Raw genomic sequence first — 18,483 nt, 5'->3', positions numbered from 1 at the left:
CGTTAAATCGACGGCGTCCCTTTCGCCGTAGGCTACGCGTTGGTGTAACGCGGGACCATAAATCAGCCTTTAGTCTTAAATGCACCAGCCTGGTAAATGTCGCCCCCTTCTGGTCGGATCAGGTATTACACTATTACCCACAATCCCGCTGCGGCCGCAGCCCGGAAGTGAGGCGTTTATTGACAGTATGGCCGCAGAGCTGCGTTTGGCTCTTCGCTTTTGGATACAATTTTGACTTGACAGCTTCGTCCCGGGGCTGCGTAAATAAGCAGTTTCCCCTGCAAGGGTGTGCAGAACCGATGCCTTTGAATGAGGGGACCGGTGAGTGGACAGGACGGCGACAGTGAGCGGAGGAAACGTGCAGAAAGCCGACATGTCGTTCTTTAAGAGGAGAGGTGAGGAAAAGCTCCAGGCTCGGCGGCCCCGCAAAGCGCAGAAAACAGCCCTGCTGGGCAGGAACAAGTCCTTATAGATGATAACACTGAAGCTTGAACCGAGGCTGCAGGGGGGGATGATTAATGGATACCTGTCAAGTTTGGGATTTAAAAATACGGGACATTTTCCGCCAGCAGCCCAACCGAGGTCCAGTATCTTACATTTTAAGACAGATTTAGGAGAAATCCAAAATAACTACCTGTCAACCACTTACAAACTACAATTATGTGCTCAGAATCTGATAATCCAACCTTTGTTAACACTGAAATACTGTGTACTTCCTATGTATGTAGTTCCTATAATACAACCTAAATGAAAACATAAAGGGGAATTAAAGCACGTTTAATTATTTTAAATATTTTCAGTTTATATACACATTGGTTGTCTTCAAGTGAAACATTTACATTTTCTTTTAGTTTGTAATTTTCACTCATGTGGCTCTCTGGTAATGACTGATGACACACAGACGCAGGTTTCTGTGCTCCATCCTGCTCCTCTTTAGAAAAGTAAATCTAATATCCCATTTTTAGAGATATTTACACGAAGTTTTCGCTTTTTGTGCAGAAATGCTTTCTCTCTGGTTACATCCATCCATCTCTCTGATTTGTTGCTCCGAGTTTAATAGATCCATGGTTTGTACCCGTTGTCGCCACTAACCTCGCGAGAACTGCCATCCAGGCTACAGCAAGGGACAGTTCTCGCGAGATTAGTGACAATTCATTTTGCACATTGTTTCATCGTCTACGCCAGTGTTTCCCAACCCTGGTCCTCGAGGCACCCCTACCCTGCATGTTTTAGATGTTTCCCTTCATCATCACACCTGATTCTAATTAATGGTCCTAATTAGCTTGTCATCAAGGTGTTGACACTTCTGTTGATGACACACGTACTTTTATCACGGTGTGCTGAAGGCTGAAGCAGGGAAACATCTAAAACATGCAGGATAGCCTGCCTCGAGGACCAGGGTTGGGAAACACTGGTCTACGCATAGAAGAAAGAAAAGGAAAAAAAGAGAAAAACACAGTCTTTAATCCCACTTGATGGTTTCAAATACAAAAAAATGAAAGACAAGAAAACAACAAATAAACATGAAGTCAATGCTAATATTGCATTAGACCAAAATATATAAACAAAACAAGACCGAAAATGTGTAGGCTGAAGCTTAGCTTATTACGCCTATCCTTTTATAATCAATTTCTGTCAGCTCCTACATATACCGATACAGAGCAGTAAATCAATTAAAAGAAAAACATTTCATATACTTTTTGTATATTGAAAACATTCAATATACTGCATAGACCTATTATCTATTTAAGTTCAGACACTTAAATAAACACTCATACAATAGAATCATACTTAATGAGGATCTTGTTCTTCAATATTTTTTTATATAAATATTTGCTATGTACTGCACTCTTTAATTTCCATTTCCAAAAAGTTCCACAGATTAACCCCATAAACTGAAACACATCTATGTTTGACATCCATTCTGTTCTTAGTTTTGATGAACATACAGCTCTCAGTTCATATACACTTTGTCTTTGCTGAAACAGCAAAGACAGCGTGAGTTAAACCCCTGTCACAGTTCAGTACATGTCCAGTCTTTAATTTACTTTCTTTAAAAAAAAAAAAAATGCTGGAGTATCTGTGTATTTTTCTTTTGTCCACATAGTTTATAACTATTATAATAGACAAAGTATAAGAAACATGTTTCATGGAATAGAATAGAATAGAATAAGCTTTATTGGCTAAGTATGAACATGCCAGACAGGGAATTTGTTTTCGTTTTTTTCGCTCACTGCACCCAGATTTAAATATGGTAGTTACAAACAGTAAAAGACAAATGGCTCTTATTAACAACTATACAACTATACTATACACTATAAAAGTGAAAGGTGCAGCTATATGAGGAAGTCATGGTTATTGAAAGGAGCATTGTTACAGCATATGATAGTGGTTATTATAATAATTATAATAATAATAATTATTGCACAGTGATTGATTACTCTGAGACTCTGAGTGATGAGAGTTCATCAGAGCAACAGCTTGGGGGAAGAAACTGTCTCTGTGTCTGGAAGTTCATGTTAACGGTTCAACAACAAAGTCCCCAGAATTGGCCCCCCAAAAAAGACTTCCCATTGATTTATTGCATATCTTTAATTTAGACTTTGTGTTGCTGTCTAGTCCTAGGCATTTCCTCACATTATTATAGCGTATGCTTTGATAGAAAGGACACATATGTGACGGGCTAGAGTGGAAGCGCGGTGCTGGTGGAAGTCACTGACCAGGTTCTGCATGTGATGGTGCGTTCTTTGTGAAACCTGCTAACTAACTTCCCTCTCAAAGCAACTGTTCATCCTGAAGAGGGAGAATGAAGATTTCTCAGTTATAGCAATCAAAGCAGCTGACACAGCAGGTTTCCAAAATGAGGAAATGTGAGACAGACCTCAGTTTGAGTGCTCTGAATCAGGCTGACAGGAAGTGAGCGGTTCATGTTGGGCTGTAAAAGTTTTACTGGCGAGAAAGTTTGCTATTTTTATTGATGAGTCAAATTGTATTCATAACTATTCTCTCTATCGCTCCTTCTGTCTGTCAGTCGATTCATTTATTTTGCATATTTTACAGTTCTGTGGAAATGCATCCACATCACATCATTGCTTGATGCCAGTTTATACAGAAAAAACGTTGGTCGTACAATGCACATTTACTTTTCTGTAATCAAGGACATCTTGTGTCATCTGCACCATTTCACTGCAATACAGGTTGCCAGTTTATACTTCTCCTTTCTGTGGTGAACGGCCCATTTTTGCCAGCTCGCTGTGTTTTAAGGCTGAAAGATTCACAAAGAACATCTTCTGGAGCACGTGTCCAGCTCCTTGTCCTTTGAAATTGATTTTGGGCCCAAAAACACTTCACAATCTTAAAATATGAATGAAAAAAGAGCCTATCCACCATGTCTGCCTCTATGCATTTATTCTCCACAGTGAGGAAGCTGGTATCTGTATGTCAGCTCCCAACTTCCATATTTGACAGCACATTTGCCAGCAGCAGTGACTAAGATTCCAGTCCAGAGTGCATTACTCGAGCAGCATCTTGCTTATTAAATTGCAGAATATGTCATAATGTAATTTGATATCTTTTTACCTTCTTGTTGTCACTCCACCAGCTCTTTTCTTTATATCTCATTGAATGTTGCATGCTTATTTCTGTTTTCTTTCTTTGGCTGCCCTTTCAAAATGCGGTGTGCTTTTTCAGTTACACCTCTGCTCTCATCTTTCTACCCACAGGCAACAAAAGCAAAGAACCTGAGAGAGTGACAGATGCTAAAGTCAACAGAGGTGAGCTCATCCTTGCTTCTGCAAGGATATGGAAATGTCACATATTGATGTTGGGAGACATTGCACATCGGTGAACTAAAAGTGGAAGCTATAGTTATAATTTCTGTTAGTGTGGACTCCTTTTAACTACTTCAACACAGGAAACTCAGGGTTGGTGGTGTGCATGATATAGAACCACATTTGTAAACTGAATCCATTGAGGGAAAAACACACCACAATCAAATAAACACTGAACAGTCTGTTTTCTCAAACAGCTGTGACAGCCTGAGGCCTTTCCCACTAAGAGCTCTTTCAAAAACATTAAAGAGACTTTTATCCAAGTCACCCTCCTGTCATACGTTTCGGCTCCTGAGAACTTTGATACCATTGTGTCATTTTCTTTTCCTTTTTTTTCATGTTTTCTATCCTCTTTCTTCCACTCGCAGCTCCAGTGGGTCCTCATTCTCCATCACTAGCACTAAGGAACCATAATGCCATCCAGGAAGCTGCAGGGCCCAGCCATGTGGCCATCAATGCCATATCTGCCAACATGGACTCGTTTGCCCGTGGCCGCACCGCCATTCTCAAAAAACAGCCGAGCCACATGGAGGCCGCGCACTTCGGAGACCTCGGTACTGAACCTGTTGATACACTTTGTATTGTTTTTTTGTGTTGATGACAGATAAATATTTAGAAGGCAAGTCTAACTTAATTTGGAATTTAGTTCTGTTTTCATCAGCAGGCAGTAGGGCTGGGCGATATGGACCAAAAGTCATATCTCAATATTTTCTAGCTGAATGGCGTTACTCGATATATATCGATATTTTTTCTGTGCCATAATTGGGGTTTCCCCCAAAGCATTATAGCATAGCATCTCTGTTAGCTTCATTTTTTTCTGAGGCAAACCCTTAAAAAAACAGTCAGTTTTAATACAAAGCCTCGTGCCAAATGTCACACAGGTACCTTTATTAACAGAGATCTGCACAATATCAAAATGTATAAAACACATGAAATAAAAATAAACTGCCTGCATATATAGAATAAAAATGCTTCTTGAATAAAATGAAACAAATATCCCTTTCCTGTGTAACAATTAAATTAAAATACACTGTGCAATTAATACAATGTAGACAGTAACAGGCAGACTTTTCCACTGAGGTTGACAGTTGTGCAAATAACAAAACATTTGTGCAAATCTCAAATAAAACATTCGAGTCAATTTGTCACAAAATAAGCTATATCAAAATCATAAAAAAAAAAAAAAAATTAAATCGATATAAACGATATTGTCTCGTACCATATCGCGTTTGAAAATATATCGATGTATATTAAAATCTCGATATATTGCCCAGCCCTAGCAGGCAGGTATTATTAACCATATAAGATTTTAAGGTTTAGATAATCTCTTAAACCTGGTTTCCACTGAGCGGTTTGGAAGGGTTAGAAAGGTCCAGCCTGTTCAGATGAGCGTTCCCACTGCAAGTTGGACTGCCATTGGACATGCGGGGTTTAGACCACATACCTATAGTGACGGTATACTTATATGACAACAACAAACGTGATGCCGCAAACTAAAACAACGGAGGTCATCCAGCAAGTTGTTTTTGTTCTGCTCGGCTTTTGGTTGTTTGTATGAACAATACATGCTGCAATGTATGAGAGATGGTTGCGGGCGGCGAAAAGAGACGAAAACTTCCAGTGTCAACTAAATAACAACTTGGTGTTTGTTTTGCACTTGCTTTTGTTGTGGGCAGTGATGTTTTTCTGTCTTTTTATAATGGTAACACAAAAAGTCTTGTACCCAACTGTACTGGCCCAGACCGAACTGTTCAGTGGAAACAGGGATTTAGTTCCAATCGATAAGTTATTCTGCTAGAAGTTTTCCATCTCCTGCACACTGGACCATCAGACATTAAATGAAACTGCTGCACCAGCAGATGCCAAGAGCAAAGCAGAAGAGAAAAGCTGGTCTGCAACTATTTATTATTTTCATCTGCCAGTTACTGCCTTAATTATTTGATTAATATAGAATGCCTGTCCAAAAAACAGCCACCACCTGCTTTTAACTGAGCAAAACGGTAAGAGCTTTTTGTTTGATAATTATTGCATGGATGATTATGTTTCAGCTGGCAACAAGTTATTTAACCTTAACTGATACAACACAATTTAGTTCAGCTTTATTTATTCATCCATTCATCTCCCTCCGCTTATCTGAGGTCAGGTCGTGGGGGCAGTAGCCTAAGGAAGTCATGTCAAGGCCATCAAAAATACATTTCATATTCATTCCAAATTAGTCTAGTTAATACAAAACCATAAAAGAACAATAATAATTATGGCTTCGCTATGAAACCAACAGGTTGCATCAAAGCTTTTTTTTTATGCAAACCCCATCCTGAGCAAGCACCAGGCGACTGTGAAAAGAAAACAACCCTCCCCTTTAAGAGGAAGAGATCAGAACCAGACTAAGGACCAGCAGTCATCTGCCTCAACCAAGTGGGGGTTGAGAGGACAAGAAAGAGGAGAGAAGAGCAAGAACAACAACAACAACGGATCAGGAACACCCACTGGGAAGAAGGAAGACGGGTTAATACCAGATAACAATGTCATTAATAGCGGAGTGCTGTGAGCAGCTTCTCATTTCTTAAACAACCATGTCAAAAGACATATCCTGTGGTCGTGGAAAATATGTTAATTTCTTTCAGAAGGGTTAATCTATTGGCACGCATCAAGGAAAGAAATCATCCTCAAAGATTGCTGAAACTACTAAAATTTGATGAGGAACTGTCCAACATGTTATTAAAAACTGGAAGGATAGAGGGGAGCAATAATCTTCAAAGAAGAAATGTGATCGTTAAAAAATCTTAAAGGAGCTTGAGGCTCCTTTTAAGAAATGAGACTCTCTAGCGCCACCCTTCACCACGACGGCCGTCGGGGGTACTGCAGCCAACAGTGAAGCCGGCACGGGAGAACGCGCATGCAGCGTCATGTGACGTCACATCCGCAGCCCAGCGCGGGAATATTTGGGCCCGAATTGCAGCACATTTTGCAGCACACATCCTGTTAAAGGCAACGGAGAGATACACTAGAGGGCTCATTCTTTTGGGTTTGGAACGCTTCATCTGACATTATTACTAGAAAACTTAAAACGTTTACAAATTTTTTTCATAAATTCTGCCTCAATCCGGCCTCAAGCTCCTTTAAATGATTTAAGAGTGAAAGTCAGAACATTTCCACATGAACAATGTGTAGCGAACTCAAAGGATTGGGACTAAACAGCCACTTATCAGTGAGGCTAATCGCTGGGGAACATAAAGCTTGGACTCTGGAGCGATGGAAGGAGGTCGTGGTGTGATGAGTCCAGATTTACCCAGAGTTCCAGAGTGATGAGCATCAGGGTAAAAAGAGAGGCTGATGAAGTCATGCACCCATCATGCCTTGTGGCAACCGTACAAGCCTGTGGGGGCGGGGCTCTGAGTTGGTCAGGTCCAGGTTCAGCAACGATATGAGGTCAGCTGACTACCTGAATATGCTGAAGGACCAGGTTATTCCATCAATAGATGTTTTCCCCTGATGACACCGTCGTACTGAAGTCATACACAATTGTGATAGTGGTTCAGGGAGCGTGAAACTTCATTTTCACACATGGATTGGCCACCACCGAGTCCAGACCTTAACCCCACTGAGAATCTTTGAGATGGGGAAGACTTTATGCAGACTCTTTCACCATTCATACAAGATCTGGGTGAAAAATGAATGCAACTCTGAATGGAAAAATGTGACATTGCAGAAACTTATTGTAATGATGCCACAGCGGATGTCTACTTCAATCTAAAGGCGATCAAACAACAAATACGTTTTTGACCTTTTTTTTTGGACAGGCAGTAAAAAAAACAAAAAAAGAAGGAATAGTCTCCATTTAGTGAAGGTGAAGTTAATACCCCCCCCCTCCCCTGCTTTCTGCTTAAGTACCAAACTGTACAACAGAGAGGCAACAAATCTACTTATTAAAGAAGCTAAAAGCAGCTTAAGAAGCTGTTTTTGTGTTGAAAAAGTGAACAAAACAATTTGCTTATTTAAAAAATAGCAAGTAATTTTGAGGAATAAAAAAACAACTATTACATTGGATGTACTCTTTACCAATTTCTTGGAAATAAACACTAGTACGTCATTAATTGAAATGCTAAATGATAAGATAAGGATAACACATTTCAAAGCCTTCCAGGGTCAACATGGTCCTGCAGCTGATTTCCTCATGCAGTCATATGCTGAAGAAACCTCTCCTCTTTGTTTCTTTCCCTTTTTTTCTTCTTCTTCAAATGAGACATGCTCTATAATTAAAGGGGACCTATTATGAAAAATACATTTTCTCTTGCTTTAACATATATAAAGTGGTCTCCCCTCAGCCTGCCAACTCAGAGAAGGAGGAAAGCAACTAAATTCTGCAGTGTCTGTACAGCCGTCCGGATGAGCCATCCAGTGTGATGTGGCTTCTACGAGCCGTTCAGATTCTGCTCCCGTCGTTACGTAACGACGGGCGCGATTTACATAGGTTGGCCTCCGATGCGTGAAACCACGCCCACAACTAACTCCGCCGGCCGGAGCTTCCGCCATTTTTTCGTAGCGGTGTATTGTGTCATTCAGGCAGCCAATCAGCACAGAGCCTCATTATCATAGCCCCGCCCACTCAGAATCCCGCATAGATAATGAGGTTAGAGAATGGGAAGCTTGTTTTTAAGACATTCAAGGCCTGTTTAAAATAGGTATTAGATGCCATAATAGGTCCCCTTTAAGTTTCTGAATGCCATGAGCTGGGACAGTGTGTGCACACAGTAGCATGCCTAACATGTTAAAAGACAGGGGGCAAGAAGTGTACTAGCAAGTTGGCTAGACAATAGCTGTGGTGAGTCAGATCAAAGTGGAGAAACCTGTGCTGCAGCCCGTACAACAAAAGAGTTGCAACCTGCAAGGCCGCAGTGATTCTGGCAAGAAAGGATGGAGGTTAGAAGGAAGAGGAGGAGTACAAGAGACAGACAAGGTTAACGTCATTCTTAGCTTGCAGGTAACTACTAAAATATCTGTAGACTGGTAATGAGAACTAAAATATTGGACAATAAGGCATTATTTTCCTGGTCGTTTTTTAAATATTTGTTTCGAAAATATAAACGTGGCATTGCAGGAAACATTTTCTTTTAATTAGGTTTGCAGATGAGGCTATGTTTATTGAGACACAGATGTTGCACTAATTATGATTTTCCACAGCTTTCAGTATCAAGGTGAATGTGAAGTACATGAAAAGGTTGATTGAAAAGCTCCTCACACTACTCGACACTTCATGCATCATCCTGCTTTCAAGAAGCAAAGATGACACCACACAGCCTCAGCCCAATTCATTTGAATTACACCAGATATGCTCTGATTTTTGTGAACCAGCAAGTGTCATCGTTGTGGTCAGCATCCTCCATCTGGTCCTCTAACAACCGCACTCAATTCCAGACATCTCAGTCAAATAATTTGGCATCTGAATGGGAATCAGATTTATTTATTTATTTTTTTATGCAGCTGGAGATGGGAGTTTGATGTGATTGGACTGTCAAAGCTTTCTGTGGATGTTGCATTCACTCGCTGACCATTTCATATGCGCCTGAGTGACGGGATCCACAGATTCTTTTGACGCACTGTTCAGAGCAGTTTGTCTGGGGTAAATCATCTGTGAAATTACATAGTCCAAAGCCACCTCTTGACAGACAGAGAACTAGAAATTTCACAAGGCTTCAAAACAAATATCTGGGCGTTTAAATTCAGCTCACAGCAGCCCCCAGACTTGTCTAAACACTCAGATGAAATAAGAAAACGGAACTCAGGAAAGCCAGGTTTTATCTACCAATTTATAGCTCAACCACCAGCAATATCCTGCAATTTATCTTCTAGTTCGAAAGTTGAAGGCTATAAATAAAGGAGTTCAGTCGTGGGTCTGTGACACGTGAGCAAAGCTGAGGACTTTGGTGTTTAATGTGTGCCTAAAGACAGGATTATTTTTGCCATGTCTCCTGCAGTGTTACCAGTTTTGTTAAATTAGATGATTGTGCATTTGTAAATTCTTCTGTGTGGATCTCTGAATTGACTGCTCATTCGTTCTTACGTTTTGCAGGTCATTCCAGTGTGAACTATCAGCCCGAGGAGACTCGCTCTCGCCTGTCGAAGACGGTTGACCAGGTCCTTCGGGACAGTGTGGCAATGCCCCACTACATGCACTTCATGGAGCGCCGGGGCGCAGATCACATAGTACGGTTCTGGCTGGAGGCTGAGCGTTTCCGCTCCAGCAGCTGGTCACGTGTCCGAGCGCACAGCCTCAACTCTGTGAAGCACAGCTCGTTGGCGGAGCCTCTCCCCGTCTCTCCAGATGGCTCGGAGCTCCCAAACATTGCCCAGAACGCACCCGGCGCCCTCGCCCAGCACAATACCGGCGAAGGCCAGATGGCAGCGTCCAAGCAGCGGGAGCCTTCCAGCACAGAAGCGGGCCTGAGACCCAACATGCCCCGAGCAGAAACCCCTAGTAGGCAGAATCCGTCCAGAACAGGGACTCCCAGCAAGGGGCAGACGAACAGCACTCTGAGAGAAATCTCTGACAAACTCATGAAAAGTGAGTCGGCTGTGCTTGCATCTGTTACACGTTCAGTGGACTACGTGATTCATTACACAATTTATAAACTGACCAAAGGAAGCTTGACTTAATATCAGCATTTCATCTAATTTAGATATTGACAAACAGTGGTAAAAGGTAGCAATTCATACCTAATAATATGAAGCAAATTTCCATAATGAGGGATTAAAAAAAAAAATATGAATTTCTATATCACAGTACTTGGAAGTGTGGTGGCTTCACCTGGAACTAGCTTTAAGATTATGAACAGTGCTTGAAAAAAATTAATGGATTTTAATTTTGTCCATCTTTTTATAAACATAAATGTGTTACATGAAACAAAAATTAGATATACACTGAATATAGGAAACATGAATAAACATCAGATCTGAGTTGTAATCTTCCTTCAGTTTATGCATGAAAATATGAATTAATTTCATGTTTTCCACATATGATTTCTTTCAGGTTTGATTTCACTCTGGAAAATTATGCCATGTTTCTTTAACCATCTACTGTACATAAACAGTGTTTAATGGCACTTAATGAACATTAGAGGGCAGTTATTTATCTACATACAACCAGCCTGATGTAACTATTGCCTGTGATCTGAATTCACCTGTTAAAAGGAAATAACAGTAAAGTGACCCTGGAACCATTGTAGCCACCATTAACCCTTTCCTTTTCAGTGTCTTTTAATTGGTCTTAATGATGCACTGTTGCTTTTGTGCCTTAATTCAGGTATAGAAAAGGATGCTGTGACTATCTTCACCAAGTACATCTCTCCAGACGCTGTGAAACCCATTCCCATCACAGAACAAATGAGAAATGACATAGTTGGTAAGAAAAAACGTGTCAATAACACAAGGACAAAGCTTTTTCATTGTAATTTTCGGGTGCATTCATACAAAATTGTGTCTGAAATTACCATAGAACAATTATCCTGTTTTTTTCCTGTGTAGCTAAGATATGTGGAGAAGATGGCATGGTGGACCCAAACTGCTTTGTCATTGCACAGTCGGTAGCCTTCAGCGTAATGGATCAACAGTGAGTTTCTGTTTCTTTTAACATTTCCACTGTGACGTTTCATTATCATCATACTGCCTCGACTTCCTCGGTAACAGCTGTCTCCACCTCCAACGCTCTCTCTAATTTCCAGGCACTTTAGTGAATTCCTGCGGAGCCATAATTTCTGTAAATACCAGATTGAAGTGTTGACTAGTGGCTCTGTATTCCTGGCTGACATCTTATTCTGTGAGTCGGCTCTCTTCTACTTCTCAGAGGTGAGCAGGGCCTGTGTTTTACTCCTACACACATCGTAACTCCCTCGTATTACACATGTCACAAAACATGAAGGTCGAGACACAATCAGCATAGCAAAAGGCACAGAAATCTAAACAAGACTTTCTGCCCCTACAGTCTGCTGATTTGATGCAAAACTCCCTGCACAAAGAAAGCCAACAGTGGTCACAGTAGACGTTTAGCAGCAGATTGTCTAACTCGTCCTATAAACAGTTTACAGAGCATAAATATTTGAAAAAATGCATCATGATTTGTTTTTGCATGTCGTTGTTCACAGTTCATGGAGAAGGAAGAGGCTATGAATGTACTGCAGTTCTGGATAGCGGCGGACAACTTCCAGAACCAGCTGGCAGCTAAAAAGGGGCAGTATGATGGCCAGGAGGCTCAAAATGATGCCATGATCCTTTACGACAAGTAAGTCCTCTCTCTGCTGTTTGTCAGTTTGAATGCACTCCCAAACATCTTACTATATTTTATAAAATAAGTTGGTTTGACTTGATTCTTACAAGCCACTTAGATACATACGTTTTATTTAGTAACAGAGTTATTTTCACCCATAAATACGATCCTTTTTCCCCCTATTACTTTTACTGTATCAGTTTTTTTAAGTTTATTTTCAGTGAAAATGCTTGAGATTAATGTGGGAACCTCCTCTGTCCTTTTTTCTACTTTACCGGAAACTTGTTTATTCATAAATATTCATAAATTGTTAATTTCAGTCTTGTGTTTCATTGAATTTACAGTGTGGTACAGTAACCCAGCATTTTTGATTTTCTTCTGTAAAGCCCTTTTGTTGTGTCGTTATCACATGCTTTGTTGTTCATTTGTAATGTTGGAGCATGCTTCCTCCCCCCTCCTCCCATGTTCAGTCCCACTCTATACACAGACTCTCTCCAACCCGCCCAACCTCAAATCCAATAAAGAGGTGAATATGATTCCTCCTGGATCCATTTCATAAACACGCAGCTTTTATCCGAACACTTCATCCACCCATACGTTTACGAGGCGCCTCAGTACATCAGCAATAAAAGTATGCAAAAAAGAGACTTAAAAACAACAAGTGAAGAGGGTAAAAAAAATGTACTCGAAAACAAAAACAACCGGTAATCTGAGAAAATCTTTCCGTCATAATTTGTCCACATCAATGACAGAAACCAGCTCTTGGAGATAATGTTTCTAGTGGGAATAGAAATCCTGTGATTACACATCTAAATATAAGTGAAGAATTTTAAACTGAAAGATGGTATTGATACTAAAGTCAGAGTAATAATAAATCATTAGTTATACTTTTACCACAAGCTGAAGAACCAGCAGCGTAACATTACTACTGTTGGAATAATGATGGTGAATTTCTTTTACTGAATTGAATCACCCCTAATGTTCATTAAAATGTAAATTTTTATCAAACGCCACAGAATTGATATTGTTTGTTATGCTGGATTCAGGGGCAAGATGGATTAATTATTCCAACCTATAAAAACTTCCAAGTACCGAACCTCCTCAAAGCCATTTAATGGAGTCATGCTGTTTTTGAGCATCAGCAGTTGCTGCAGTGCATTTATTCAACAATCAATGTACCTTAATTAAAAGAAAACCTGCCTGGAATAAAGTCAAGCTGATCTGGAGTGATGATTTCTGTTGCACATTTACATAAACTTGTGCTCAATGCTTTTGTTTTTAATCAAAATTAAGCACAGAATTAAGCATTAGTGAATCTTTTCTCTCCTTTCATACAAGATGTACATTCTCCTCTGAAGAGAATGTGGAAGCCATTTTCGGGAAATTGAATCATTTATCATCCTAAGCAGGTGGGGGTCTAAAATTTCACAAAAAAGCATTATAAAAATCAGCTGCAAGGAAAAGTTTTAATTGCCTCCACTGTCTCAGCAGCTGAAATCATACTCTCCAAAGTCGGCTGATCATTCTTATTTAAATTTGGCAACGTTTAATTGAAAATTACTTAACTTAAAGGAGGATGGATAAAACGTTGCGGTGGTAGATTACATTCAGGTAAATGTGGTGGATCTGTGACTATCAGTGTATGTGCAGAAAAATGGGCATCCAGTTTGTACAGAGTCATTTTACCTGAATAATACACTTGATCATCATTGCAGTCTGAGAGGGAGAATCAGATTCTTGTTTACGGTTTAGTTCAGGCTGCCAAATTGTCCGTGGATTTGTTGTTATTCTGGCTTGTTTGAAAGCTTGTATTTTTCAGGATCAGAGTCTGGTAGACTCTGTTGGTGGTGGTATTTTCCAGTTCGGCGAGGTTGAAAGGCCATAACTCGCTGTACCTCCCTGTTTCTCTTAATACCAAGACTTCTTGAGTCAGTAGAGTTGTGGTTCTATTAATACTTTTATTCTTAAACGCCCTGATTTTTCACATGAACAGACTGCTGACAGCCCCAGCCTGATGTGCAGTTGTTATAGATTTACTCCTGACTTGTGTATCTTTTGGGGTATTGATACAAATCTTAATCTCCTTTCTCCATTTTTTTCCTTCCCAGGTATTTCTCACTCCAGGCTACCAACCCTCTGGGCTTCGGTGACTCTGTGCGGATGGAGATAGAGTCAAATATCTGCAGAGAGGGGGGGCCTCTTCCGGACTGCTTTACCACTCCACTCAGACAGGCCTGGACAACCATGGAGAAGGTCAGGTTCTCTGTTAGACACACCGGGGACTCTTTTACCGCTATCTCGTGTTCTGTAAGGATACTGGGATGTTCAGATAGGGAAAAAAACTCAAATCTACAAGTGTGAAGAGGCCATTTAAATTGAATTACTCTTTATCGTAAATATATGTTTCAATTTATTTCAACAATTTTCTGTAATTTAATATCCTCCTTTATAAAGGTTTTGTCTTGTCACTGAAAAAGATATGCAATTTCACCTCTGGCAAGTGCCCCATGCCGTAATGAAATGAAAGCTGAGAAAGTATTATTAGCGCATAAAGGTCAGAGACAAACCTTAGTAGCTTGTGCCCAGAAACGTTATCTGAGAGCTCATTATTTTGTAACAATGTTCGCTCTGTTTTGCATTTGCTCAGGTCTACTTACCCGGCTTCCTGTCGAGCAACCTTTACTACAAATACCTGAGTGACCTCATCAATTCAGTGCGAGCAGATGAGTTTGTGAATGTCAGCACTCAGAGCCAGGCCGGGCCCGCGGACCATGACCGCGCCGGCTCAAATGCCAGCGAGGGCTCGCAGACTCAGGTGAGCCCTCGACTTTCCCCCCGTGGTCTTCACCGCCCGGGGACACTGCTCTCCACGTGATGACATTTTAGACCTGTCCTGCGTTGTTTACCTGAACAATGAGGATATCATTACTTTTGTGTTTATGTATCCATAAAGAAGTATGACAATGTTACCTCTAATGCTGCTCAGTATTCAGTCTATGCATCTTCATTACAGCAAGGTGCCAAGAAAGCAGCGATCAAGATCCTGAAAAACTTTGACGAGGCGATCACAGTGGACGTTTCCAGTCTGGACCCCGAGTCCTTGTACCAGCGACCATATGCCGGGTGAGTGCTGCTGCCTTTACTGTGACACCACTAAGTGGAGATTATTAAAACCCATTAGCGAAGTGAATTATTTTCACAGATTTGCTGCCACTTGACTACTGATGTTCTTTGTAATTTCTCCTAGTTGTACTTTAGTATTTCTCTCCTTTTTATGTCCCTTTGATGTTCCAAACTGCTGTTTGGCTTTAATACTTGCATCTATCTTGTTTTTATTGGCTCCTCCAACAGTTTTACGAACGTGGCTCAGAATGATCTGTGCAAAAATAATTCAAGAGGGTGCTTTTATAGTCAGATTGTTTGTTTTTCCTTTTACTGAAAATGCAATTGTTGAATGGATGGGAATTAAAGTGTTTGACTTATGCTGTCTCCACAAACCTGAGGGGACAGGGTTTCTCCTTTTTCCTGTGAGCTGTCTTCACTCGCTCCTCTTGTCTTCTTAGAAAGATGACTTTTGGGAAGGTTAATGAATTGGGCCAGTTTATCAGGGAGGCAGAGCCGGAGCCGGACGTGAAGAAATCTAAAGGTTAGATGAAATCACACTTTTCTATTGACTTACTTGCACTATTTATCTACACTTCGTTTTTTAAATCGTAGTCCTTTCCACAATGACAAAGACATTCTCTGTGGCCATGAGTATAACCTTGCTGTAGGTGGTCCCTGCGACTACATTATACAAAAACTTTTATCATGTCTTTTTATTTTTTTTCTACAACTGCAGGTGAGTGAAAGACCTTGGCTTAAATTTAAGCTTCCTGCTCCTAAAATATGACCAGAACAAAATCTCACGAAACTCTGAATACTTGAATATCAGAGGATGAACTTAATTAAATTTACGAACACTCCAGAGATTGGAAGAGTTGATTTTCAGTGCAGTGCAGTTGATTCAGTGAATGAGCTACAAACTCCTTCTGATTTCTCTTTTGAAGTGTAGTACTTTTGTCTGAAGCAGGTTTTTTTTCTTCTTCTCCTCTCATTAAGGTTCCATGTTTTCTCAAGCCATGAAGAAATGGGTCCAGGGAAACTCTGATGAGGTGAGATGACGTTAAACTGTCATAAATAATTCAGTAGTCTGCGACACGCGCTGTCTCAGCATAGTGTGTGTGTTCACATGCACTTTTTGGCTATTAAAGAGTATGAATAGTAGTTATTGTTTTGTTTTTTTGTGACTCTCTTATGATAAAGGCTCAGGAAGAGATGGCATGGCAGATTGCAAAGATGATTGTCAACGATGTTGTCCATCAGTCAAACCATGACAGTCCAGGCAAAGCCACTAAGGTACAAAATCTCTCTCGGTAGTCTCCATAGCGATATGTAGGATGACAACAGATCGTCTATGTGGTGTAATTTATTTCACTTTCTTTTTTCTCTGTCTGCAGTTATGACCCCGCTGAGGAACCAAAGGACTGTCAGTCCCTGCAGACGCCGGCCAACCCAGTGATAAACTGTACACAAGGTTCACACTGCAACAAACCGCATTACTCCGAGAAAGAACAAGGCGTTTTATCACCTCCACAACTGCTCTGTGTGTATGGCTGTGAGCTTGGATGAGTGATTGTTCATGCATGGACTAATAGAAGACGTGAAATACGTCATTGTTCCAATCGTCCAACTCCATAACACTATAAAGGTACATGTGTAGTCTCCAGAAGAAGTCACTCCAGTAGATGGAAACGTTTTCTGTTTCCAGAGGAAAGTCGGTGCAGGAAAGCAGCAGCGTGCCGGAAGTAGGTCTGTCTTACCTCGGATCTAGGGAGGACGCGACAAAGACTGAATTAAGCTCACCCCATGATGACACACCTCCCCACGCCTTTTATAATCATTCCTTGTTTTTACATTAAATTTGCTCCTGAGGCCCAGCCTGTTACAGCTAGTCAGCTTGGAGCGTTGTACAGTTTTTGCAAACTTGCGCCCCCCCCTACCCAATCCACTAGGAGTGGTTTTACCAGCCAGTCTCTGATCCAAGCAGTCCTGGCCATGCCGTTTTATGTACTGTAGAACAACCTGTAACGTGAATGAATCACATGAAGAGCTGATTCACTTTTTGGACTGGCTGACCCTGTTTGTGAATATTGAGGCACCTTCAGAGAGCATAGAATAAATACTCCCAAATGATGTTAAAATTTGCCATTTGTGATGGGAAGACTCCAAACTCTGTCTTAAAAGGTCTATACATATAATATATTCTGGTTTATCCTATATATATATATTAGTGTTTGTCTTTTTTTAATGGTGATCTTAGATTTTTTTAGCACATTGCTGAATTAAACATCGGTGATGAATGGACTGTTAAATTGGAAAGTGTGCTCAGTCTTTTTTTTTTTTTTTTTTTGAGCCTTACCAAGAAGAGAACCAGAACCAGAAAAATACTTTAGGTACTATGTACCAATGTTTTTTTTTTTTGACATGTATGTAAACTTAATCTATAATCTATTTAAAATGTGTTTGATTTAAATACAGATACTATGAAATGTTCTGTCTCTGCTTGTTAATTTTTTTTTTTTTAAATAATTTTCTGTATCGTGAGTGTATTGCAATTTTAGTCCAAGGCAGGCAGGTATATCAACACAATGAAATTTAAGGTGCTACTCCGATCAGTGCTTTAAAATAAAATAAATAAAACTACTAATAAATACAACGTATGAAAGACAGGACACCCCCCCATACATACATACATACAGTTCTCACTCCCTTCAACCTCACTCATCACCCCCACCCACACAACCATACATACAGTATCTCCACGCTCACAGTACACAAGACTGTTCTCCCGTTTGACCAGTAGGGGGCAGTGTTGATAGTGTTGCTGAGCCTGTGATTAATCTAGTGTATTTTTTCTCTGCTAATGCTTTAGTTGCTTTTGTACAAGTCAGGAGTAAAAAAGTACTCTCTATAAAGGTAAATTTTAGTACATTACAAAGCATTTTAAAATAATAACTTGTTTCGTCAGGCCAGGCTATGTAGTCTAACATGAGCTGGAAATGTACAACTACCTTTCTTGGTTTGATCTGAGAAAGATAAAACTCTCCTGAGGTCAAAACTGGCGTAAAAGTTAGTTACAGTATTAGGATTTGCATATTAAACTAATTTGTACACAAGCTTTTTACAGGCTACCTGCACGTGCAGAGGCAACGCCCACCCACCTATAAAACCTGCCCGTTTTCTGGTTGGCTGGGATTCTGTCAAAGCTACTGAGTCACACGTTGTTGGGCTCCAAACATGGGATATTGATATGTACAATGTTTATTACGGTAGCGAATTAGTGTCTGTTTA

At 40.4% G+C, this 18,483-nt stretch overlaps 1 protein-coding gene across 1 annotated transcript; it reads left to right on the top strand.

Moving 5' to 3' along the window:
- Nucleotides 1-186: 186 nt before the first annotated feature.
- Nucleotides 187-17,686, top strand: LOC133459789 (A-kinase anchor protein 10, mitochondrial-like). The gene is made up of 15 exons (XM_061740078.1): nt 187-395; nt 3,723-3,773; nt 4,199-4,384; nt 9,901-10,392; nt 11,131-11,229; nt 11,352-11,436; nt 11,549-11,672; nt 11,969-12,105; nt 14,199-14,343; nt 14,738-14,905; nt 15,104-15,213; nt 15,654-15,736; nt 16,192-16,244; nt 16,396-16,488; nt 16,590-17,686. The coding sequence occupies exons 1-15, from the start codon at nt 374-376 to the stop codon at nt 16,593-16,595; spliced, it is 1,854 nt and encodes a 617-aa protein (XP_061596062.1). The 5' UTR covers nt 187-373; the 3' UTR covers nt 16,596-17,686.
- The last annotated feature ends 797 nt before the right edge of the window (nt 17,687-18,483 follow it).

The sequence above is a fragment of the Cololabis saira genome, chromosome 14 (assembly GCF_033807715.1).
Source record: "Cololabis saira isolate AMF1-May2022 chromosome 14, fColSai1.1, whole genome shotgun sequence".
In the NCBI taxonomy this organism is placed as follows: domain Eukaryota; kingdom Metazoa; phylum Chordata; class Actinopteri; order Beloniformes; family Belonidae; genus Cololabis; species Cololabis saira.
Note: the sequence above shows the minus strand (reverse complement) of the source record. Positions and strands in the feature narration are given on the sequence as shown.

Excerpts from the sequence above, each read along its gene's own strand:
- LOC133459789 (XM_061740078.1), top strand. The coding sequence starts at position 374 with ATGTCGTTCTTTAAGAGGAGAG. Across the intron at positions 4,385-9,900 it reads CGCGCACTTCGGAGACCTCG|GTCATTCCAGTGTGAACTAT; the intron begins GTACTGAACCTG and ends TACGTTTTGCAG. Across the intron at positions 15,737-16,191 it reads GGACGTGAAGAAATCTAAAG|GTTCCATGTTTTCTCAAGCC; the intron begins GTTAGATGAAAT and ends CCTCTCATTAAG.